A 26,704-nucleotide genomic window follows, 5' to 3' on the forward strand; every position below is an offset into this window, starting at 1 on the left:
CGCTGCCTTTGGCCCAGGGCGTGATCCTGGAGACCTGGGATCGAGTCCCACATTGGGCTCCCTGCATGGAGCCTGCTTCTCCCTCTGCCTGTGTCTCTGCCTCTCTGTGTCTTTCATGAATTAATAAATAAAATCTTAAAACAAAACAAAACAAAAAAACAGTGGGAAAGTTACTGGTTCTAAGAAATTTAAGCAAATCTCTGACCAATCATTAGCTAACCACCAAGCAGACACTTTAGTGGCCACATATGACAAAGAATACAAACTTTATATAATTAGTTCACAAAAGACCAACCAAACTACTACAATAAAAACAGTAACAAAACCTGGTAAATCCACAGAAACAAAAAGTGGATTAATGATCGCTAAAGGCTGAGAATTGGGATGCTGGAGAGTGACTTCTAATGGATACAAGGTTTCTTTCTAAGAATGGTCGAATGTTCTAGAATTAAACAGTGATGATGGTTGCATAACTTCATGAATATACTAAAACCACTAAAATGTACACTTATTCAAAAGGATGGATTTTATGGTATATGAATTATATATCTCATTAAAAAATACAGAAGGGATGCCTGGATTGTTCAGTCTGTTAAGCGTCCCACTTTTGATTTTAGCTCAGGTCCTGATTTCAGGGTTGTTAGATCAAAACCTACCTTGGGCTCTGTGGGGAGTCTGCTGAAGATTCTTTCTCCTTCCACCCCTCTCCCCACTCACCTGCTCTCTCTCTAAAATAAATAAATAAATCTTTAAAAAAATTTAAAAATACAGAAGAAAATTTATGTTTGTATGAATATATGCACATATATATAAGGAATATATATATAAGGAATATATATATATATAAGTTTATATATATATAAGCTCTGTCTATTGAGATGACTTGGAGTAATGACATCCTAATAGCAATGAATACATCTAGCATACAGATTTTGCGATTTTTACCATTTTTAACTAAGGAAAGCAGGGTTCTTTAGTGAAATAGCTAATTCTAGTTCTGGGGCAAAGAAGTAAGTCTGGAATATCTTTTGAGACAGAAAGAAAGGCAGTGCTCAGAAAATGACAGAGTATGCTCAAACGTCAGCTTGAAGATCTCCCACTGTCCAATTGGGAACAATGGGAGCACCAAAACAATTATAAGAGAGTAAATACAATGAATAAAATGAGAATTCATGAGTTCATCTGAATATGATAATACATATATATACATAAATGCATACATAAATGGAAAGTCTGATAAAGAAGGTATGTTTTTTAAAGATTTATTTATTTATTAAAGAGAGAAAGCATGAGGGGGAAGGGGCAGAGAAAGAGGGAGAAGCAGACTCCCCACTGAGCAGGTAGCCTTGCCTGGGGCCCTAGATCATGACCTGAAGCCCAAGGCAGGCACTTAACCAACTGAGCCACCCAGGTGCCCCCAAAAAGATATATTTTTTATTTATTTTTATTTTTTTAAAAGATTTTATTTATTTATTCATGAGAGACACAGAGACAGAGAGAGGCAGAGACACAGGCAGAGGAAGAAGCAGGCTCCATGCAGGGTGCCCGACGTGGGACTCGATCCCAGGTCTCCAGGATCACGCCCTGGGCTGAAGGTGGCGCTAAACTGCTGAGCCACCCAGGCTGCCCCAAGATATATTTTTTTAGTTATAAATTATCTCACACAAAAATACTTCTTAATTACAAAGAAGAAAAGAAATTTCACGGTGGAAAAGTCGGTAAATAATATTTATGTGATCAAAGTGATCATCAATAATGGAAAAAATTGCAGCTGTGTGCTACTTGAGAGGAAGAGATAAGAAGAGATCATTCCTTTTGTAATACTCCTGCCAAAAATGTATAACCTAAATCCAACCATGAGGAAACATCAGACAAACTCAAATTGAGGGACATTCCAAAAACTGATTGGGCTATTACCTTCAAAAGTACCAAGGTCAAGAAAGTGAAGCAACGAGCAAGAAACTACTCCAGATAAAAGGAAATTAGGGAGGCATGTCAACTAAATGAAATGTGTGATTTTGTGCTAGGTCCTTTTTCTATAAAGGACATTATGTGGACAACTAGTAAAACCTGAATGAAGTCTAAGGCTTGGGTAGTAGCAATATATCAATGTTACTTTTTGATTTGGATGTTTTATTGATTACACAAGGGAATATTCTTGCTTATTAGAAAACATGCTAAAGTATTTGGGGGTGATACAGCATCATGTTGGCAAATCACTCTCAAATGATGTAGGAAAACAAAATTATGTACTTGCAGCTTCCCTGTAAGTTTGACATTCTTTAAAAAATATATGGAAATATACATACATATATAAATGAACTTGATAGAATACTTTTGTCTAATAATAATAAATTGGGACTTAAAAAAGGTTATTAAGTTTGTCCTATATGCTGGCAAAAAAAAAGTATTAACATAAGCTCTAAAAATAGATTCTCTGATATGAAATAATCTATACTCTGGCGACTATAACGTAGAAAGCTAGATGTACTCACAAATATTCACTCACAAAGCAATTTTCTTATCTAACATAGCTGGCAAAATTCCTAGATGTAAGTTTCCTTTTATATAACAAAAAAAAAAAAGGCCCTTGGCAACAATTTAAAAGTGAACTGATACACTCGTTTTTAAAAAAAGGAAATGTAAAATAACTAGACTATCATATCCTTAAAAAAAATTTAACGTCCCTAATATAAGTAAACTACTGTTTGATTATGGGAAATTATCTGGAGTGTTCAGTTTACATCTTTGGACTTTTTATTTATTTTTTAAATGGTAACATAAAGGACTTCAAGAAGGAACTCTACAAAATAAAGAAAAACAACATCCCTGCTCTTTAAAGAGCTTAAGTTGAATAATTTTTATAAATAAAATTATTTTCTAGAAGAAAAATTTATAGAAATAGAGAGTTCCTTTAGAGTTTATATACCACATGTTTTCATCTAAACTATCAGTATGGTGACCATGAAAATGCACCTCTCAGATCTCCAACAGCAGAAAACATAATTGACCAAAGGTTCCAACTATTATACTCTAAAATCCATCTCTATGTTTGCACCAAGGTCACACTTCCCAGAGGCCAATGAATGAGCACAACAAAATATTAAAATAGGCCAGCTGCTGGGAGAAGTGGGACCTCAACATATAACTTGAGCCAACGACTCCCATTAGTCATGCCAAGCTTTCCTTAGAAGTTCACTATAGCCTATGACACTTCTACCTAATCTTCCTTCCTCTCTTCTTCTGTTGGTGTCAGATTAACATTGTAGTCTAATGGTTTTCCCAGCTTCTCCATTTTCTCTTATAGGCATCTCTTCTAATACACTGCCTACACATTTAATCCTGTCTTGATAACAGGCTTCTTAGAAGACCTGGAATAACACAGTTTCATCAAGTCAAGACCACAGAGTTAATTATATTGCATCACGTAGCCAGTACTGCACTCTACTTTCTAAAACAAAGAAAAAGAAAATGTCAGAGTTCCTCTTCTCTCAAAGACTGAACTGAAGAAAAGACAAGTGAAATTAATCAGATACTGTTCAAACATAATCCGTATCATCTAAACTTTATAGAGTATTTTTAATCTATAAATCACTGTGGGTAGAAGTGGGCAGAACAAGCTTCACAAGGGAAGTGGGCTAGTAAGATTTGGACAGATGGGAAGGAGGAGGAAAGCAATTCAGCTTCACACCCTTCCTTGGTCTTTAAAAGATGCAGGAAAAGGTCTGGTTAAGGAGGAGGCTTCAAAGTTGTAAAAATATTGCCAACTGGATAACAATTAGTAAACAGGAAATAAGTCCTCATAATCCTATAACTAATTCAGTCAGGAATAACTGTGAGTCTATTGTTTGGAATATTTAAGGCACTCGAATCGACTACAGAAATAGATCTCTATTTTGAGAAAAATCATAAATTCAGGACACCAGGAGTAGAATTTTATTTGAAGGCTCCCTGTGTTATGTTTTTGGTTAGTTTTGTTTTTCCTTTTCCTTTTCTATTTTATTTTTTTCCTTTTCTATTTTAAAAAGTAATCTTACTTATCTTTTTTTCCTCAAAGAGTAATGTTTTTTTTGAAAAAGAGTGGCTATAATCAAACCTTTAGAATATACACCTATTCCATTTTTATCATCTTCATAATCCCACCCTTTCTCTTCTTTATTCTAGTAATGGTGTGATGGCTTCAATTAGCCTTTCAGTTAAAAGACTATCAGTTCCACAGAAACTACAAAGCTATTTCAGAAAAGCTCTTATGGGACCAGGCACATAAAGAAATTTTAAAAATTTCTTCAGATACTTTCAAGAGCATTACAAATCACCCGTTCTCTTTCACAAATCCAACCTTTTCATTATTATAGTTTCAGAAGAAAAATTCGTATTTAAAATAACATATCTTCTCAGTTGAGCTCTGACTCCTAGAAAGTCTATCTTTTAACATGTATATTAAAAAGAACCAAAAAATTAAAAATAAACTTCAAATAGTCCTTCATGTATGATTGATACTAACAAATAAAAAATGAAATATTATAAGGAATGCCAAGTATGAAGTTAACCTTTGAATACACACACAGTGAAGCTTTTCAACTTTAAGTTGCTAAGACTTCTTTTATATGTCTATGTATATGTATGAGAATGCACTTGCTGTTCTGAATGACTATAAACATAACTGTCCTTCGCAATGAAGCAAAATTAGATAATTTGCCTAAAATAAAAAAAGGAAAATGAATGATTTAAGGGCAGGGATATTAAATGAAACTCATTCTGAGATATTAAGATTTATCAGTGTGCTAATCTAATACTCTCTTTATCCCACAAAAAAACAAGAGGATCAGGGAAAATTTCCCCTCTCCCCCAGAAAATCTGAATCTATTAACCAACAACTTATCTAACAAAAAGTTTGGGGGGAACACTGTGAAAATTTCATCTCCTATATTTGCTCACAAGGGCAAAATAGTATTTCATTGAAGGTAAAATTTTAGAAACAGTGGTCTGCAAGAATATTAAAAACAACTAAGCAGAGATTTTAGTGGTATACAGAAAGTAAGGTATAGGGCCTACCAAAGAAGAAGACCTCATGACATTTAAAGAAATCATAAGATTGACAGCCATCTTTCAACATAAATGATGAGAGCACAAAGACAATAGAATAACATCTTTAAAATGCTAGCAAAACCCCTGCCAACCTAGAACTCCATAACAAATGAAAATCATTCCAAAATAAAGACAAAATAGTAAGACTCTCAGACAAATAAAAAAATGAGATGATTTTCACTAGCAGACTTTTACTCAAGAAATATCAAAGATTTCTTTAAGAAGAAGGAAAACAATCCCAGATGGAAGCAGACAATGCAGGAAGAAACAGGTAAATCTAAATGAATATGGATGGTTAAAAACACCAAAAATAATACCCTGTGTGTGGGGGGTGGTATTGATATATGTACAGAATTAATACATGACAATAGGACAATGAACAAAAAATATACGGAGTTAAAGAGATATAGGTTCTTGAATTACATAGAAGTGATCAAAGTACTCACCTAAAGTGGATTATAAGAAGCAGAGAATACGTGTTGTGATCCCTATGGTAATCACTAAAAGTATACAAACTATACAGTAGCTATGGAGTATAAAGTGGAAAATTAGGGAAAAAACACAGATTAGACATATAGAAAACAAATAGGGAGATATTAAGTTTAAAATTAAATATGTCAGGACACCTGGGTGGCTCCGCAGTTGAGTGTCTGCCTTTGGCTCAGGGTGTGATCCCAGGGTCCCCATTGAGGCCCAAATGGGGCTCTCTGCAATGGAGCCTATTTCTTCTTCTGCCTATGTCTCTGCCTCTCTCTCTGTGTGTCTCTCATGAATAAATAAAAATCTTTAAAAAAATTAAGTATGTCAGTAAGTACATTAAAAATATCCCCAACAACCCAATTAAAAAAATATAGAGCTGCTTAAAATAACAAAGTTCAATTACAAGATGCTTAAAGGAGAGACTCCTTAAATATAAGAACTTAATTGAAAGTAAAAGGATATTAGAAGTTATATAATGCAAAATAAAGCTAAAAATGTATACATCAAGGTACATATTAGCAATAAGAAAGACATTTTATAATGATAATAAGGTTATCCAATATGAAGACATAATAACACTAAATTTGTAAGCATTTAATAACATAGCCCCAAAATACATAAAGCAAAACTTGACAGCACTAAAGGAATAACAGACAAGTCCAAATTCAGTTAGGAATGTTAACATAATTTCATCAGTAATTGACAGAGAGAGAGAAAAAAGCTATAAAAATTATTAGAAAAGTATGATTAAAGAGTTTATCTAATGATACCAAAATAAAACATATTTAGATCAAAAGGCAAGTCTCAGAAAATTTTAGAAAATTTGAAATTATACAGAACATGTTCTTTGACCAAAGTAAACGTAAGATAGAAATCATTACCAAAAAATTACTAAAAATCGTCAAATGTAAAAGGGTCAAAGATACAATCATAGATATTGAAAAATATTTACAACTAAGTAGTAATAAAATATGGCATCAAAATTGGTGAGATTACAATGGAATAGTACCCAGAAATACAAAAGAATGTACTATCAAAACACTCAACCAAAAAAAAAAAAAAAAAAAAAAAAAAAACACTCAACCATATGGATGTATCTCAGAAGCATTATACTGCGTAAGAGAGACCAGAAGTATACAATGTATGTTCTATTTATATTAAATTACAGAAAAATGGAAACTGTAATGGCAGAAAGAAGATAAATGGTTGCCTGAGATCAGGCTTAGATGGGATTTACTGTGAAGGGGCATTAAGGAACTTTTTGGGATGATATGAATGTTTGATATCCTTTTTTAACATTTAGAACTTAACAGGAAAGAAAATCTATTTGATTTATGAAATGATAAAACAATAAAGAATACCAGGTTCCTTTGGTTCTTTTGTACTCAAAGTACATGAAAAGCATTTTCTGATCTTTTTTACCTGTCAATATTTCCCCTTTAGAACAACTGTCATTTCTTTTTTTGGAAGTGGAACTATTTTCTTTGATTAATTTTATTGAAGTATAATTGATATATAACATAGGGTATACAATTTAATGATTTGGTATTTGTATACATTACAAAGTTGCACCACAATAAGCCTAGTTTACATCTGTCACTATATAGCAACAATTTTTTTTCTTGTGAGGAGAGTTTCTTTCTTAACAACTTTCAAATATGCAATCAGTATTAACTACAGTCACTATACTGTATACTATATCCCCATGATTTATTTATAACTGAAAGTTTGTACTTTTTTACATCTTTCACACACTTTGCCCACCTCCGACCTCTGACAATCATCAATCTGTTCTCTATTAGCTTGTTCCATCTTTATTTACCTATTTTTAGATTCCACATATAAGTGAGATTATATGGTATTTGTCTTTCTCTAATTTATTTCACATAGCATGATGCTCTCAAGGTCCACATTGTTGCAAGTGGCAAGATTTCATTCTTACAGGTGCCTTTTTTTTCCCTGCAAAAACTGACAAGCTGATTCTAACAAATGGAACTATAAAAGGCCAACAGAGTAAAAATAATTTTGAAGTAGTGCGAAGTTGCAGGACAAACACTACCGGATAGTTAAGACCTGTGTCAATCACCTCACACCTGTCACAATGGCTAAAATTAACAACACACAAAACAACAGATGCTGGCAAGGATGCAAAGAAAGGAGAATCTTTTATACTCTTAGTGGGAATACAAACTGGTGCAGTTACTCTGGAAAACAGTATGGAGGTTCCCCAAAAGTTAAAAATAGAACTATCCTATGATCCAGCAATTGCCCTACTAAGTATTTATCCAAAGGATACAAAAATACAGAATCAAAGGGCACATGACCCTGATGTTTACAGCATTATCAACAATAGCCAAATTATGAAAAGAGCCCAAATGGACATCAACTGATGAATGGCTAAAGAAGATGTGGTATATATATATGCAATGGATTATTACTCAACCATAAAGAGAATGAAACCTTGCCATTTGCAATAATGTGGATAGAGCTAGAGAGTATTATGCTAAGCAAAATAAGTCAGAGAGAGATAAATATCATAAGATTTCACTCATATGTGTTTAAGAAACAAAACAGATGAACATGGGGGAAAAAAAGAGAAAGAGGCAAACCATAAAAAAGACTTACCTATAGAGAACAAACTGATGGTTGCCAGAAGGGAGGTGGGTGAGGAGGTGCATTAAATAGGTGATAGGGTTTGAGGAGGGTACTTGTTGTGATTAGCATTTGGCATGGTTATAAGTGATGAAACACTGAATTCTATACCTGAAACTAATATTACACTGAATGTGAACCAACTGGAATTGCTTGAAACTACAAAAAAAAAAAAAAAGAAGAAAGAAAGAAAGAAAGAAAGAAAGAAAGAAAGAAAGAAAGAAAGAAAGAGAAAACTCTAGATTTGAACTTTATCTAAATCCAGATAAGTAGCCATGGACATAATTTTTCCTTATCTTTAAGATGATAACAGTAGCCCCCATCATGCTGCCTTATAAGTTTCTTTTAGAAGCAAAGTAGAGGTTCTTTATAAAAAGCCTTCAAACAGAATAACATGCTAATATTTTTAAAAAGACCTATTGTTAAGCTCCTGTAATTATAATAGTGTGATACTGGTACACAGATAGATAAGCAGATCAATGGAATGGAATGGTCCAGTAACAAAAATAGGATTTCAAAGAGATATAGGCACACTAATGTTTATTGCAGCATTATTCACAAAAGCTGAGATATGGAAGGAACCTAAATACCCATCAACAGATGAATGGAAAATGTGGTATATATACAATGGGATATTATTCAGCCATCAGAAAGAGGGCTATCCTGTCATTTATGACAACATGGATGGCATTATGCTAAGTGAGTTAAGTCAACCAGAGAAAGACAAGTACTGTATGATAACACTTATCTGTGTAACCTAAAAAAGTCAAACTTGTAAAAAAAAAAACCAGAGTAAAATGGTAATTACCAGGGGGAGGGGCAGGGTTAGATAAGACTGATATTCTTTAAGGGTACAGACTTACAAGTAGTAAATAAGAGACTGAATGCACAGTATAATAGATATAGTCAATAATACTGTACTGTAATAATCAAACTTGCTCAGAAACTAAAACTTAATTATTCCAACCACTAAAAGGATAGGATAATTATGTAATATGACAGAAGTTCTAAATATCACTACAGCAGCAATCACATTACGACATATAAATTATCAAATTAATACACTATACACTTTAAATTTACACAATGTTACATATCAAATATATCCAAAAAAAAGAAATTATAAAAGCAAGAATTTAAAAAATGGTCCTGATACCACCCACATATACATGGATCAGATTTATGACAAAGATGCTGTTCAGCAATACAGTGGGGAAAGAATGGTTCTTTAAAAATAATGCTGGATCAATTAGTCATACATATGAAAGGAAAATGAACCTTGACTTCAACCTCATACAAAAATCAATTAGAGACAGATATATAATCCCTAGTGTAAAAAGCAAAAGAATAAGATTTCTTGATTACATCACAAGATGTTTTCGTGACTTTGGTTAGGCAAAGATTTCTTAAACAAGACACAAATATACTAACCACAAAAGAAAAAATTGGGGCACCTGGGTGGCTCAGTGAGTTAAGCATCTGCCTTCAGCTCAGGTCATGATCCTGGGTCCTGGGATCAAGCCCCATTATCAGGCTTTGTGCTCATCAAGGAGTCTGCTTCTCCCTTCCCCCACCCCCTACTCATGCTTTCTCTCTCTCTCTCTCTCTCTCTCTCTGAAATAATGAAATATGTTTTAAAAAAGAAAAAATTAATAAGCTGGACCTTATACAAATTAATAGTATCTTTCCATCAAGAGATACTACTAATAGAGTAATAAAACCATAGAGGAAATATTAACAATACATATATCTAAAAAAAGGACTTCATACTCATGATGATACCTCCTACAAAGCAAGAATAAGAGAAAACCCAATTGTAAGAACAAGTAAAAGACAAACAAATTTGTCATGGTAGAGTCTATCCTAATGGATATAGACTGTGAAAAGTGCTCATCTTCTGAAGTCATAAGGGAAATGTCTATGAAACCACAACAGTAGTATATCAGCCTCTATGCTCAGCTAGGAGTCTGCTTGATTGAGATTCTTTCCCTCTGTCTCTCTCTCTCCCATTCTTTCTCTAAAATAAACAAATACACTTAAAAAAAAAAAGTCCCTGAGGTCTTTTTCTTTTTTTTAAATTTACTTAATCATTTGAGAGAGAGAGAGCTCGTGCACGCAAGCGTGGGCAGGAGGAGGAGCAGAGAGAGACAGAATCCTGAAGCCGATTCCCCACTGAATACAGAGCCTGATGCAGGGCTCAATCCCACGACCCTGACATCATGACCCTGAGACCATGACTGGGGCTGAAACCGAGTCAGGCACTCAACTGACTGAGCCACCCAGGCACCCCCAAGAAGTCCTGAGTCTTATTTAAATCATTAAAAGCCCTAATCACTAAAGGTCCTCATTCTCCATATGTACTTCAAATAATCTTTCATAAAAAGGAATAAAAATTTATATGCATGCTAAAATTAACATATCTTCTTTCTAGAATTTAAGATTATAAAATTCTAGATGTAATCATTAAAGATGAACTCATTTTTCTTTTATGGTACCCCAAAGAATGTCCTTGGTCTGTCTTCTAAGCACTCTTGCACTGGCTATCCTAACAAAAACATAATTGAAACACATAAAAAAGAATGAAATCTTCCACTTGCAACAAGATGGATGGATTTCGAGGATATAATATGTGATTTTAAGAAACAAAACAAATGAACAACAAAAAAAGAGACAAACAAAAAGACTCCTAAATATAGAGAACTGCTGGTTATCATCATGATGAGCACTGAGTAATGTACAGAATTGCTGAATCACTAAACTGTACACCTGAAACTAACACCGTATGTTAATTATGCTGGAATTAAAAATATATAAAAATTTTAAAAAATTAATTAGAACATTTACCTGGACTAAGAGTTTGAGTGACTCTAAGTACATTGGTGAAGTCCCCACTAGTGCTCCGATCTTCTCTTTATTATTATTATTTATTTATTTTTAAAAGATTATTTATTTATTTATTCATGAGAGACGGGGTGGGGGGAGAGGAGGGGCAGAGGGAGAAGCAGGCCCCATGCAGGGAGCCAGATGTGGGACTCAATCCCAGGTCTCCAGGATCACGCCCTGGGCTGAAGGCAGCACTAAACCACTGAGCCACCGGGACTGCCCTATTATTATTTTTAATAAGACACTTATAGTATATGCATATAAAGTTATTTTTTCTTTGCATTTAAGTTTTTAGCTTAAGAGAAAAATATGTTCTTGTTTTCTGGATTTAACTTACAATAATGATGCTAAGATCATTTGCTATTTAAAAACTGTCCCTCTAAAATGAAGAAAAGCCACCATAGTACAAAGAATCTGGACTCTGCCACAGGACAGACCTACCTAGGAAGCATACTAGTTTCATAATTTCTTATTCTGTGTGATATGAATAAATGCTTAGTCTTCCTGAGACTCTGTTAGCCTAATTATAAGAATACAGATAGAGTTTTTATTTCCAGGATAACTGTCAAAACTATGTAACATGATACATATTAAAATATCTAGCACTGGGACGGCTGGGTGGCTCAGCGGTAGAGCATCTGCCTTCCACTCAGGGCGTGATCCCAGGAGCTAGAATCGAGTCCCGCATTGGGCTCCGTGCAGGGAGCCTGCTTCTCCCTCTGCCTATGTCTCTGCCTCTCTCTCTCTCTGTGTCTCTCATGAATGAATAAATAAATCTTTAAAAAAAAAAAAACCATCTAGCACTGTTTCTGGTACACAGAAGGTATTTAATAATCCTAATTTTTCTTCTTCATTACAAATGCGCAATCATAATAGTTCATTTAAATACCACAGATTTTTAAGCTAACAGACCTGGATTCAAGTTAGTGTCTTCCATTTAGTGGCTATATAATTTTAAGCCAATAATTTAATTTCTCTGGACTTCATCTATAAAACAAGAAATTCCATCTGCCCAATGGGAGTACATATGGAGATCATATAACAGGTAGAGAAGTGCTTTCTATACCAGAGTGCTTCACAAGTTTCCACTATCATTGTTGTGCTTATGTTGATTATCATCTAAATTTTAGGAAGGTTCTCTGAGCCTTTTATGACCTAAAAGAATTAATTTTTCCTTAAGGAAACTAATTTGTATGAGAATACTCTTCCAACCTCAAGGTATTCAGAAACCACTTAATTCACTGCTCATTATGATGTGCTGGCAAAGCACAGTGACCCTAGGGATTTGAAGGGTTCCTTAGCAGCACCCCATTTGGATCTACCTTAGAATGTTGCTATGATTGAAAGAAGATGCCAGAAACTCGAGAGAGGAGATACACAGAGAATAGAAAAGGACTGCTTGATTCTCCATGGGCTGCTGGATTCCCCAAGGTACAGCCCTACAGGAAATCCTTTTTGATCCTGGAATACCTAGCATTCCACACCAATGAGACCTTATTCTGGGGCTAATCAGATTCCAAGGATGTGAGCAGAAGGAGTCTCACAGCTTGCTCATGCTCTTGGGCTTTGTAAAGAAAAGTGGCATATAATGTGCTCAGTAAATGCTGCCATTCAAACAAAAAACCATTCAGGCATCCCAAAGAAGAGAGTTGAATTACAGGTATTCAAATAGAAATTTATATTGAAAATACAATCGACTCAGTGAAAAATAATTCATCCCTATAACCACTAATACCCTGTGATTCTAGAAAACAATATAAAAAATGTATAATTATATCTAACTTTACAGTGCTCGCTTCGGCAGCACATATACTAAAATATATCTAACTTTACAAAAGTCAGCGACCATTTGCACTCTTCAAAATCATGCAGCAGGTCACTCATTATTGGTATCAAAATAATACCTGAAATGTTTTAATTCTTATACTATTCAATCTTGTTTTGAGAACAATATTTGAAAACAACAAAGGTTAAGTTTATTTTTATCCTTCCACAAACCATTATATGATCAAATTATTAACCCAGATGAACAAAGGTATTGATCTCTTTGTAATATATTTGATCCCTCCCTTTCCATTCACAACAGTAGCCTCTTTTTTAGAAAACTGTTACTTTAATCAGAAAATTAGAAAAGGCAATATGCCTTAAATTAAATTGCACACCAAGAGTTTCTTCAATCTATACCGTTGTGAACAATATTTTAGCTGATTACTGTGACTGGTCTTAGGTCTTTAAACAGATGTGTGTTTCAAAGTAAACCACTAAATGTATTCCATTTCATGTGTGCATGAAACACACACCCAAACACAATAATAGAAAGTCAGGTGAAGTCTTAAATGTTAAATTACACTTACTTATAGCTGTGGTATTGAGCAACAGAGCTATATTTTATTACAAGTATATATATTATTCTTGACTTAGGAATTATTAAAATCTGCACTTATCTGTTATATTTTAAGAAAAAAAATTAAAACTCTTAGAATCACTGCAAATTGGAATTGGAAATCAGAATAATCGTATCAGACCCCATAGCCTTAATGAGGAGGAAATCCAAAGAGTGATTTCCCCAGAGTTTAAGGTCTGCTTACAGAAAGGATCAAGAACCAGATTTCCTTTAAACTGTGCCAACCTGTCTCCCAACTCAAAACAGATTTTTATCATATTTAAACTAGAAAAATGCTAAAGATACTTGGGGCACTAGTATTTTTTTATTTTTTTATTTTTTTTTCCTCCTTTCAAGGACACTATTTTAAAATGTTATTAACTTGACTAATAGGAGAGACAGGAAGGGAGGAAGGAGGAAGGGGGTATTGAAGGAGGTTAGAAAATTCTAAACTTTTCATTTTCAGAATCTATGAATTCTATTATACCTTCAGTTTAACTTCCACATATAAATTTATGACAACATAAGAATCTTTGAACCATTTCAATTTCCTCCTACTCTGAAAAAGATATTAAGGGGAAAAAACTGAAATTGACAGGGCCATTAAAACATGACAGAAAGTTTTTAACAGTCTTCCCTCTAACCTGACAGTTCAGATCATTTCTCATTTCACCAGAGCCACAGAAAACTTTTCAACTACAAAGTCAGATTTCTGTATCCTTGAAACCAGAACTGATTTCCACACTTTTTGTAACTGAAATTGTCTTAATAATTTCTGTCTCAATTTAAGAGCAGAACATGTTCTATTTCTAGTAGGGGCTCCATTGATAAGAAGTTGTCGAAATAAATGAGGTAATATATGTAAAAGTACTTTGTACGTTTGAAATTATTATAACACATGGACGGCACTGTATTTAAAAAAGCTCTATTAAGTGTGTTGCTGATGTGAATAAGATATACCATTTTAGTAGTAAATCATTAGATGCATTTCTTTTATGATCAGAAGCAAGACAAGGATGTCCACTATGATTGCTTCATTTTAACACTTATAATGGAGGTTCTGGCCAGTGCATCAAGACAAGAAAAAGTTTAAGGGAAAAAAAAGGAACTGATAAAGAAGCAGCCTTTTTAAATCAAGGTATTATTTCAGGCCTGTGCAAGATATCCAAGATGGAAACTCAAAGGTCTGTTGCTGAGAATGTGAGGTATGATGTTGGATATGATTCTAGGGATAAAAAGGATAGAATAGGTAGACCACATTCAGTGGCCTTTTTACATATAGCAATTTTGGGGGATACGGGAAGAAGAGTCCTAAAATGAAAGACTATGGCTCAAATTGGAAAGGAAAGTGTATGCATAAACTTGAAAAGAACATTCAATTTTAAAGTACTTATAAGTATGCTTTCCTATTTGTGAGTTATCACCACCACCTGAGATTGCCCTGCATGAGCATTAAGCTGTTAAATAAGAGATCAAGAAGAAAAGGAACTGTGTCATTTAGGAACCCAGCAAACTTTAGTTTTTATAACATATTCATCAGAATATATATATAAATATATATATATATATTCATTTCTGCTCTCCCCCACTAACAAAGGGTGCTGCAAAATCATGTTTAGGTAATATATATTTTAGTACAACATTACAAGCCTTAGCAACTTTCATTTAGTATCTTGAATTTTTAAATGCTTTTAGTATGATTCTTTTCTTTTCCATATTTTTACAAAATGTAGTGTAATTTAAAATATTGTGCAGTACAAGGTATTTTAAAGCTCCATTGTTGTAATATTCTTTACACAGAAAAAGCTTTAAAACGGTCTCATCATGTTGCAGATATACACTGATAATCTAACATAGCCTCATGAGCTGTGTGAATGTATTAATCAATACTCTAATGAATTCAAGGTTGGATTATTATCTAAAATATCAAAGCAAAGGATATCAACTTCTAAATACACCAACTATTTAACTTTTATCTTTACGTTTGGTAATGGTTCAGATATTTCTTCTGTAAATATTACACAATGAGAGCAATACTGTTTTTACTACAATGGAGCAAAATTGTAAGTCAGGAGGCTGCAAGCACATAAAACCATCTGCTTTAGTTATGTGAAAAAACTATCTAGTATCAACCAGAGAAAAATTGAAGGAAAAGTTACTGATTGGCTAAAAATACGCTGAATGCTAGGGGAAAAATGTTCTCCCATATATCATAAGTCAGACCCTTCTACATGAATTTAGAAACTACACAAATTTTGATGCTTTCCTTATATAAGCCAGAGCTAATTAGCTTACAAAGTTTCAAAACTGGCAGAAAAATTTTTAATAATTACTTTTGCCTTTTACACTTATATAGTGAATATGTTATACATTTGTAATAGTGTTCAATGGTTTGTGGCAGTTTTTAAAACTAGATGATATATTACTTTCCAGAAGTCAGTACACTCTCAGATTTTAAGTTACTTATGCATTTCTAGCTCTAAATGATACATTCATAGAAAAAGAGATTTCTGATCAGTGTTTATAATCCTCCAAATGGCTACAGCAAGAGAGAAGGGAAAAAAGACAAGACAAGATTGGGCAGAGGGCTAAACCACAAACATGCAAGAAGGATTTTAATGAAAGTTATGCCACCTGCAGAATGAAGCATCAATCCTACTTGATTAGCATAAGCAGGCAAGTGCTTTTGTAAGTAATAATAAAAAAATCAGTAAATATAAAATGACACTGATATGTATTTCTGAATACCTACTGGCCAAATTTTATTAATCAAGAAAAAGATAAATTTGATTATTCAGGAACTGATTACCTAACTTATAAATTAGCCAGGGTATTTGCCTTTTCTCCATATTATTACAAGATTTTTGTGTAGTTCACTTTTCAGTAATAATCTCTACTGGAATGGTAGGTGAGGACAATGTTGAGTTTACCTACCACATTTTGTCAGGCAACTTAAATTTGAGGATAAAAGTCAAAACTTTGTTTAATAGACTTTGTAATTTTTAGCTTTCAGCCTTAATTAGCATTGACAAACACAAGTTAACTACAGGTAATGATTTAAAAAGTCATTTTGCATTTCTGATATAACCTTGAAAAATTAATAATCTGAGGACTACTGTACACTAACAAATAGAGAATCTTTTATATCCAAGTAGAGGATATTTACCAAAAATCAGAAAAAAGTTCTCTTCCAGGCTCACTAATAATGGGGGGAAAGATTTTAAAATGAGACTTAAAAACTTCATGAAGATGTATAATGTGACAAAAGTTAGAGTATACCAATAATATCAGAGAACTTGCTAGTATTTAAAAACCACATTGTTTCTTACCCTTATGTGTTGTCCGAAATTTAAGACAATTGCCACATAATCTTGTCAAAAGGGCAGTTATCAGCACTCCTCTGAGTCTTTACTATAGTAGCCTAAGAAGACATTTTGTTCCTTTTCTTTTAGCAGCAGAGCCAAAGTGAGGCCATACTGTGTCCTCTCCCTGATGAGGATGCTTGGAACATACAGCCAAAGAGTTACCTTTAGGAGTCAGTACTGAGCAAAGACACTGAGGCAGGAGGGAACAGAGACTCAGGAGACAAAGTGACCTAAGTATAGTTATTTTGGTTTTAGGCTGACCCTTAACCTAGCAGCCAGCCACTCATAAAAAGAGAAAATCTGACTCCTAGAAAACCACAAAACCTCACTTCCTCCAGCAGTGAAAGTTTGACATTTATCAAATTGCTCCCTGTGTATAATTTTGCAACCCTAAAACAATGTAAAAACTAATCACCCAATGTAAATGATAACCCAAAATTTAACAGTAAGCCCCCTCCCCCATACCATTAACTAATTTTAAAAACTTAAAATCCTTCATTAGAGACAAAGAGGGTCCTCTTCTTCATCTGGGACGAGAGATTGCTACTTTATGAAGTGGCTCCTTTCTTACTTCTAGACTTAATAAATCTTTGTCCCTTTCTCCAAGCACCCTGCTTGCTCTTGAATTCTTTCTCATGCAAAGCCAAGAACTCTGGTGAGGGACTTTGGCCATCTAGCATCAATAGGGCACAGTGCAAATAAGAAATGAAGACAGAAAAAAAATCTAAAAGTCTTTAAGATGGGTTCCTAAAATATAGCCCTATAAAATAAGTTAGAAAAAATGAGGTGGAGAGCCCTACCTTGCAGATCTTGTAGAGTGATTCCTGGCCATCTCCTCCAGTATCTTTAAAGTAATCATGTGCAGGAAATGTACGATGAATATCTCGAGTGATGACACTCTCCTGGGCTGAGTCCTAAAAAAAAAAAAAGAAAAGAAAAAGATAGACCCAGTCATTAATTTAAAATGTCTTAATTGAAAAATAATATGTACATATGCTAAAAAAATACTCAAAGAGCACATAAAAGTATGCTTCCCCCCCCCACCAAAAATATCTGCCTTCCATCCAGACCCATAGTCCCATTCACAGCTATAAAGGCTACCAACAGTTTCTTTTGAATCTTTTCATCTACCTATCTATAGATGTGTGAATATATGCTTATGGAAGGGGGAGGTGAGGAAGAGAAGTTGTATAAACATATCTCTATTCTTTGCTTTTTGAAGCACAAATAGAAGAAAACTATTGGCTCCTTTCATGTAATAGGATAACTTACAGAATATTCCTAATCAATATATGCAAGTGTATATCATTCTCTGTAAGAACAGCTATTAAAAAGAATGAGGTATCTGGATATGAATATATCACAATTTATTTAATACTCTCCTGTTAATGATGTTTTTGCATTTTTCTATTTACATTACAGATAATATCACTAGGAACATTTTTATACATACGTTTTCAAGACAGGTTCCTAGAGGTGGAACTGCTAGGTCAAAAAGTATATACATTTCATTTCTGACAAAGTGCTTTCCCTCCAGAGGTGGAGTAACAATACATACCCCAAACACTGGTGGGGTACATGTTTTTTTGATATCTGCCCAACACCACATACTATCTTACTTTTCAAATTTTTGACAATCTGGTAAGTGAAAACTCAGGCTGCAATGATTTAAGAAGTAAATATATCAATCATTTCCCCCAATAGGTTAATTACTTAACTCATTCACTCCAGAAAATAAAAAGCCCCAAAACTACTATATAAGATGACATATGCTTTAAAGAGAAATCTGGAGGTTCCTTTTAGACAAATTCAGGATCCCAAAGCCCAAAATTGAGTAAAATTCTAAGCTTTATAAAAGGTGATTAGTCATTCATTTGATTCCCATAAATGTGGTTTACTTGTTTAAATGTCAAGTAAATAGGATGGGACTCCTTCTAGCAACACTGATGATGAAAATATTTTGCACAATTTAAGGAAGTATCAGTGACTTCCAGTGCAAATTAAAAGTGTTGTTTAATGTCTTGCTTCCATAAAGATTTGAACAAATTCCCTATTTCAGTTAAAATCAAGAAAGGAAAAAAATGTTTAATACATGAGTTACTTTAATGAGTGCTAGCTCCCTTTTCTCTGCAGCTGAGAAGTATGTAAGAAGAAAGTCCTTGATTAGCTCTAAGTTAAGCCAGTGCCTTCTCTTGCTGCCTTTTTCATTTCAGCTGCTTTTTCATGCTGAGTGGTAATTAGATCTTGTACCATGTGGAGAAAGGACACAAACTGAAATGTTCCAAATTTGCTAGCAAACACCAAATACACTGCAAATCAATCCAGAAGAAATTCTGATGGCTTAGAGGTATGTAATGCTACAGCTGAATAAAAATGAAACTTAAAAAAAAAAAAGTATCATACTTTAAGTAAGAGAATACATAGAAAGTTTATATTTAGCAAGACAAATGCAGGTTCTAAGAATAAAGAAAATTTTGAGGGGAGGTGGGGAGCTGGTACCAGGTAGAAGTTAGTTTTCACTGTCTAGGTTTTCCCCAATAGAAAGGTTCTCTTTCCATGCAGTAATAGCTCCCACTCACAAGCCATTTGAAAAGATGACCAATGAAAATGTTACTACTGCCATTGCTGAACTATTTCAGGGGCAAACATGTGCTGAGTGGTTCACAGGATAACTCTTTTTACACTTTTCAAGATGTTAAGGGAGAGAAATCATTGGACTATATTCCCTAGAAACTGCCTACTCATTTGGCATCACACTGTGTTTAAATGGTACCAACAGTCTGATTCACAGAAAGGGAAATTGATCAAAAATTTCTAGAAAGTAACTTTGCATAATACTCAGTAATTTTTTCTATGCATACTTGAATCTTCCTTGTTTCTAAAAATAAATGGGCAAAAATCAAATGAAAATAAAAATCAACTTTTCCTTAATGAAACTTCTCTTCCTAGGATTTCTTTTAAATGCTTTCTGGAGTTTTCTTCCAACATATTGCTATATTGCTCTCAGTTGAATAAGGGAACAATTTCTCGAACTTTATAAACTAAATAAAATATTTTGCTATACTGTTCACTGATCCCTTTCATATAACTGAAGGTCAGGAGGTACACTAGAGTCTTACAAATAGACTAATATGAACAAAATTGTGTATTAGACTAGAAAAAATAATTATGTTTTCAAAGCTAAAGCTAATCATCTCCCAACTACCCATATCGTTGAGAGTAAGAACAGTATAAATTTCAGGAATCCACACTTGAGATTTGAGAGCAGTCCCAAATTCACTCACTCTTTTAACAAATATTTGAAACAAAGCTAACACTCTGTAAAAGAATGATAAAATCATTTTTCTCTTCAATATTAATTTTCTGTTTAGACTTATTCCAATTATAGTTGTCAATTTTTTTTAAAGATTTTATTTATTTATTCATAGAGACACAGAGAGAGGGGTAGTGGAACAGGCAGAGGGAGAAGCAGGCTCCATGCAGGGAGCCTGATGTGGAACTCGATCCAGGGTCCCCAGGATCACACCCCAGGCCGCAGGCGGCGCTAAACCGCTGCGCCACCAGGGCTGCCCAGTTGTCAATTTTTATAAGAAATAAAATGAACAAAGAAAAACAAAAAAGAGGCCAAATATTTCACCATCTAAATATTTGGAGTTAAAAAGTTTCATGAGCAAATCCTTTTTCTTTTTTTACTATATATGACTAAAAACATTTTATAGCACAACCAACACTGATATGAGGTCATTTTCTTGGAAGGTTCCCATGAGCAGAGTCTCCTTAAATCCTGACAGTTATCATCAGAATGGGGAGAAGAAAGAAGCCATTCCTTCATGGGCAGTACTTCACCAATATCCAGAGGTTCACAAATTGACCTGCAATTTACTTCCCCATTAATTGCATCTCTCATTCTGATCTTCAGTCCAATATGGGAGATGAGTGGCTTTGGAGCCAGATAGACTCATTGGTTCTGTTTCTGGCTACTCCACTTAATATGTATAGTATCCCAAACATGTTATTTAATGTCACTAAACTTTAGTTTTCTCATCCGCAAAATGGGATGGTAATATAAAATTTGTGTCATTTAGAATAAAATAATGCATGCAAAGTGCTTACATGGCACACTGCCTAGTATAAACTGAGTATTCATTAAAGAAACAAATAAAAATAGTAATTGTCAATTATTATTACCCCTTTTTTTAAGATTCACATTTTTAAAAGATTTTATTTATTTATTCATGAGAGACACAGAGACACACACACACACACACACACAGAGAGAGAGAGATAGAGAGAGAGAGAGGCAGAGACACAGGCAGAGGGAGAAGCAGGCTCCATGCAGAGAGCCCAATGTGGGACTCGATCCTGGGACTCCAGGATCACGCCCTGAGTCAAAGGCAGACACTTAACCGCTGAGCCACCCAAGCATCCCTTAAGATTCACACTTAACTGTTTAAATGTTTTGGTAAAAATGCATTTTAGACATCTTTCTGTATGTGTACACTTTAAATAATGAAACAAACCACTGTTTTTCTTTGGATATCATTAACATTCTGAATAGAGCTTTCAGCATGATGACATTTTTAATAAATACATATCCCATTCTGAATTTCCCATCATGTATCTTAGGTGTCCTAAATCATCCTTATTTCTATTAATCCATGAATAGAGGCAAAAACGAATAATCATTTGTAAACTAGTATTTTTATCAACTGATACACATTCTGGCTCCAGCTTTGCATGTATCCATGAAATAAAGATATACACAGCCCAGAAGGAGGACGGAAAGGACAGGGTATGGCAGAAACTACATTTGCCAAAGTAGCTACTATGTCCATCACTATTTCAGAATTTAGATTCTGAGAATCAGAGAAGGGTTGAAGTCACGGTTATGGAGAAGACAAATGCCATGGTCTCTTTTGCATGCCTTCCTTCTGGACCATCAACACCAAGGATGCAATTGGTAGGCAAAGTCCTTGAGATCATCTATCCTGTCTAAGGAGGAGTCAGGCTGGGCCACACACAAAAGCTGATTCTAATCAGTAAAGAGTAGAGTGAGCGGTCTGGAAGAAAGTGAGAGGTCTGGAAGAAAGTCTCAGAAGTTTAGTTTTAACTGTCTCCTTCCCACCCCACACCCCTGACACCACCACCACATTGAAACTAAATTTCAATTTTGTTTACCTTTGAAGAATTTTCTTTAAATCCCAAACTGCTAAGTCACAAGACTAAATTATCTTTTAATTTTCAAAAAACATCATCCTAGTGTGATAAAATCCATCCTCTGTTTCCAACAGAGGATATAATTTGGCTTGTTGAAAGTCAATTTAAAACCAACTCTAAGAGATATGAGAAGTAGTTCAATTAACTTTTGATCATTTTATGTGGATTCAACTTACAGCCTGCTATCAAGAGTATTATGTGACTTGTTCTTCTAGTATTATACACACACACACACACACACACACACACACACCCTGCAATCCTCTTAATTCCTATTGCAAGAGAATCATTGCTTACTTGTTTGTTGTGAGAAAAAAAAATGAATACAGCATTCAAGTGTCAACAAGTATTAGGAAGGCAGGTTTGGATGATCATAGCCTATTTTTTTATAAAACGATTTCTGGGCTGTCAACAACTGGAAAGGCATTCTACTACAGATGATTGTTTTCACATGTGACCTTAGCACCAGATGAAGTGTAAAAGTGATGTCTGATAAATGAACACGTTGACTACACCTTAATTTGCTACATTTTTACAACTATGACAGTATCTTTCTTATTAATCCCTACTGTCAAATCCAAAGTATAACTGCATTTTCACTTTTCATATACCACAAAATTATTTCATTTATAAATACCATGCTGATTTGTTAGTGTTATTAAAAATGCCAATGTAGACCAAGCCTACACACAGTCAGCAGATAAATGATTCAGAGCTTAAAAAATACTTGACCTTAGAACGTGCCTTCTATTCTTACTTCACAGGGATCCTCCTTTAGTTCTATGTTGGAGCTAGATCTATGGTAAAACATCACAAACTGATCGGCTTACATGTCCCTGAAAACAGATGGGTTTGCAGTGGTGGGTCTGATTTATTTGCCTTGATGTTTGCCAAAAATTATAAGAGGCAGAGATAAAAGGAGAAAATATGAAAGTGAATTCTAGTTTCAAACATGCTATTGAAATCGTGAGCTAGAAACAGTAACACAAAAAGAATGGATCATTGCCAGTCTTCATTCCTTGAATATACAGGGGAGGGGGGCAAGTCTTAGTATAAGTGGGCTAATATGGAAGCAAAGAAATACACGTTAACTAAATCATATTGTAAGTAACCTGTTTTCCAGGCACTGAACACACATGTTGCCAAATGTCTCAGAATCAAAGCCTGACACAAAGGTCAAGGCATAAGTCACATTCTAGCTTCAACTAGAAAGAAATCTCTTCAGGGAGAGAAGCAACAGTGAGAACTAAAAGAAGGCGAAGGAAGGGGGCAGAAAAATGTGCTATTTCTAAGACCAGATACCTTGATCCTGAAGGAAGTGCAAGGACTGGAGTGAGAAATATTTAAATAGACTAAAGCATTTTTTTGGAACTGGAAGATTAAGAAGCATTGCAGCCTATGGGCACAGCCTGGATTTCCCAGGGATCCTATGAAATTTAGGTCAGAGAAGAGATGATTCTCTATGACAAATACCTGGGGTTACTTTTAGACTCCAAATACATCCACCAAATGCATCTATGGCCATATATGGATATGTCCCCATTCCAGGGTTGCTAACCACTCATTGTCCCAAAATAAAGGTTCAACTGAGGCACTTGACAGTCTTGGAAGCTTATTCAATGAACAATGATAAGCTCTGCAACTTCTGTTGGAATGAAGCACAATAACTGAAATCCATGATGTTATTTTCCAAAATGAGATGCATTTCTAACTTTGTATTATTTTTTTAAATTATGATTTTCATCAAAATAGCCCCGTAAAAACTTTGAAATAAATAAAAATTTTAAGAGCTCCATACTTACTCTAATTGTATAAAAATAACACCTTTTTATTTTTCCACAAAACTAAAGGATACCTCTAATAACTAGCATTTGCTAAAAATGCCTATTTTCACCTAATCTTTACATTTTATAATTTTATTAATTTGATTATGTATATACCTAGTTATTTTTTTACAGACTGAATAACTTTTAGTAATTTTAGAAAACATTCTACCACTCCTTCAATTACTTTAAATGTTTCTCTTTGAAACAGTTTGAGCAAACTCAATTACATCTTCTTAAATCAAGTGATATAAAAGTTGAATGGACATTAAAAAATTAAGCTTTCTAACTTGTTGCATAGCACAAATTTGTTTATGTATCCAACAAATACTTAGTTCTGAGTACCTACTAAGAATCAGGCACTATTTTAAGTACAGAAGATACAATGGTTAGCAAGGTAGTGTCCTTCCCTTTGGGTCTTACATTCTAGTAGCAGGGAAAAGAAACAGAAAACAAGTATATCATATTGGTTAGAGAAAAGTACTATGAAAAAAAATAAAACAAGGTAAATAGGTAGTGAGTGAAGAGAAAGCTGGTATTTTAGGCAGGGTGGTTTTGCCTTTCTGAGTGTTCAACTATTTAGAGAAAAGAGCATTATAGGCAAAAGAGAAAGCATGTGCATAAGCTCTGAGGTGAAAGCAGAATGGCAATAATTCTCTAGACATTTTCCAGCATTATGCTGACATTTGTGTGCAGATCACTTCAATGAATTGCCAAAAATTACTCCAATATTTTTCTGGATTAACATGGCTATCTCAGAAATTTATAAGTATAATTTAGATTTATACATTTTAAAAATATTTTATTTATTTATTTATTTGAGAGAGAGCATGAATGGGAGGAAGAAGGAGTCCCTGCTTAGCAGGGAGTCTGACATGAGGCTCAATCTCAGGACCCCAAGATCATGACCTGAGCTAAAGGCAGATGCTTAACTGACTGAGCCACCCAGATGCCCTTATATTTTATATTTATAAATGTACAATTTATAAGTATAATTTAGATCATTTTTACAAAATGTTTTACTTCATATACTTGAATATTATGTTTCTGGTTGCACATGTCCATATAAACATTCCAACATCTATCTAACACTTGTCATGTGCAAGACATTGTACTAGGATTTAGGGGATCAAAAAAATAGGATATAGTCTATTGTATCCCTAAATTGCATGAGGTTAAGATCTTGTAAAGACAAGATATAGGTGCAAATATCACTGGAAGGAAACATATGCTAACAGCCAACTAAATGATGCAGGCAAAGTTAGCTACAGAAATTGGGCAAAGAAAGTGTTCACTGGTAAAAAAAGGACTTTCCCAGAAGATGAGGACTGGGCTGGACACTAGAGACAGGATGGGTTCAACAAAATTGAAAGATCTCAAGAGAATATAGTTGACCCTTAAACATTCTCGGGATTAAGGGTGCAAACTCCCCACACAAAAATGACTTTTGACCCCCTCAAACTTAACTAGTAATGGTCTACTATTGACTGGAAGCCTTACCAAAACATAAACAGTTAACCAACACATATCTTGTGTTATACGTATTATATACCACATTCTTTTATTTTTTTTAAGGTTTTATTTATTCACGAGACACACACACACACACACACACACACACACACACACACACAGAGGCAGAGACACAGGCAGAGGGAGAAGCAGGCTCTATGCAGGGAGCCTGATATGGAACTCTATCCTGGGTCTCCAGGATCAGGCTCTGGGCTGAAGGCTGCACTAAACCACTGAGCCACCAGGGCTTCCCATATATACCACATTCTTACAGTAAAGCAAGCTAGAGGACAGAAAATATTAAGAAAATCATAAGGACGAAAAAATATACTTACAGTACTATGCTGTATTTATCAGATAAAATTGGTGTATAAATGGACCCACACAGTTCAAACTCATTTTGTTCAAGAGTCAACTATACAGTACAAGGTGGCATGAGCAGGGGTTCCAAGGCATGCCCAGGAGATATGACTCTAATTTTCTATAGAAAAGAATTCATAGAGTACAAGTTGAGTGGGATCTAGAATATGGAAAGGTAATGTTGAATGAAGACATTTTAACCTACTCCTGTGGACCACAGGGAACCATTTTATCTGGCCATTTCATTTCATGGTCTTTGTAGTCAGTTTTGTGAACTCTTGTTTCAGTTTATTTCATCTAATGTTACTATCTGAAAGAATTAGTGTGTACTGATGAATTAACCTTACACAAAAAGAGTGCTGGCCCTTATCATTAATTACTAGAAAGTAATCTCTAGGCCTTGGAATGTCATGTCTGATAGGAGGTCTTTGTTAGCGTGTGAGCTTTGGTCACCCAACAAACATGATTTATCATGGGGCTTTGGGTCATACAGCATTAGTTCTACCTATTAAGAGACTGAAAAATAAAGGTCAGTCATGTGGGCAGTACGTGAATAGTCCTATAAAAACTGCACCGCAAGACTCAGTAAGCTTCCCCTAAATGAAGTTGGCAATACTCCTTGTATATTGTTACATACTGGTGCCAGGAAAGTTCGTTGTTGATAACTTCATGGGGAATAGACCAAAACAAGTTCCATGTTTGGCATTTCTCCTGGACTCTGCCCCATGCACTTCTTCCTTTGGCTGGCTTTAATCTCTATCCTTTAGCGATAATACAGGTACCATGCATTTAACAGCTTTCATGAAGTTCCTTGAATGTTTCTAGTGAATTACTGAACCTCAAGGTGGTTCTGGTAACACCATAAATTGACAACCAATGTCAGAAGTGATAGTAGTCTTCTGTGGACTATGCTCCTTTTTTAACTTCTTAACTGGTTATAT

At 34.4% G+C, this 26,704-nt stretch overlaps 1 protein-coding gene across 9 annotated transcripts in view; it reads right to left on the bottom strand.

Annotated features, from left to right (window-relative positions):
- Positions 1-26,704, bottom strand: part of RABGAP1L (RAB GTPase activating protein 1 like) — a 729,489-nt gene that overhangs the window by 294,315 nt on the left and 408,470 nt on the right. For 8 of the 9 annotated variants that reach the window (XM_049112262.1, XM_025430245.3, XM_035718827.2 and 5 more), the window contains one exon: positions 17,652-17,765. The exons of the other annotated variant lie outside the window; for it this stretch is intronic. In XM_049112262.1, the coding sequence (XP_048968219.1) occupies positions 17,652-17,765 (114 nt within the window). The remainder of the gene's footprint in view (positions 1-17,651; positions 17,766-26,704) is intronic. 9 annotated transcript variants of the gene reach the window in all.

The sequence above is a fragment of the Canis lupus genome, chromosome 7 (assembly GCF_003254725.2).
Source record: "Canis lupus dingo isolate Sandy chromosome 7, ASM325472v2, whole genome shotgun sequence".
Lineage (NCBI taxonomy): Eukaryota > Metazoa > Chordata > Mammalia > Carnivora > Canidae > Canis > Canis lupus.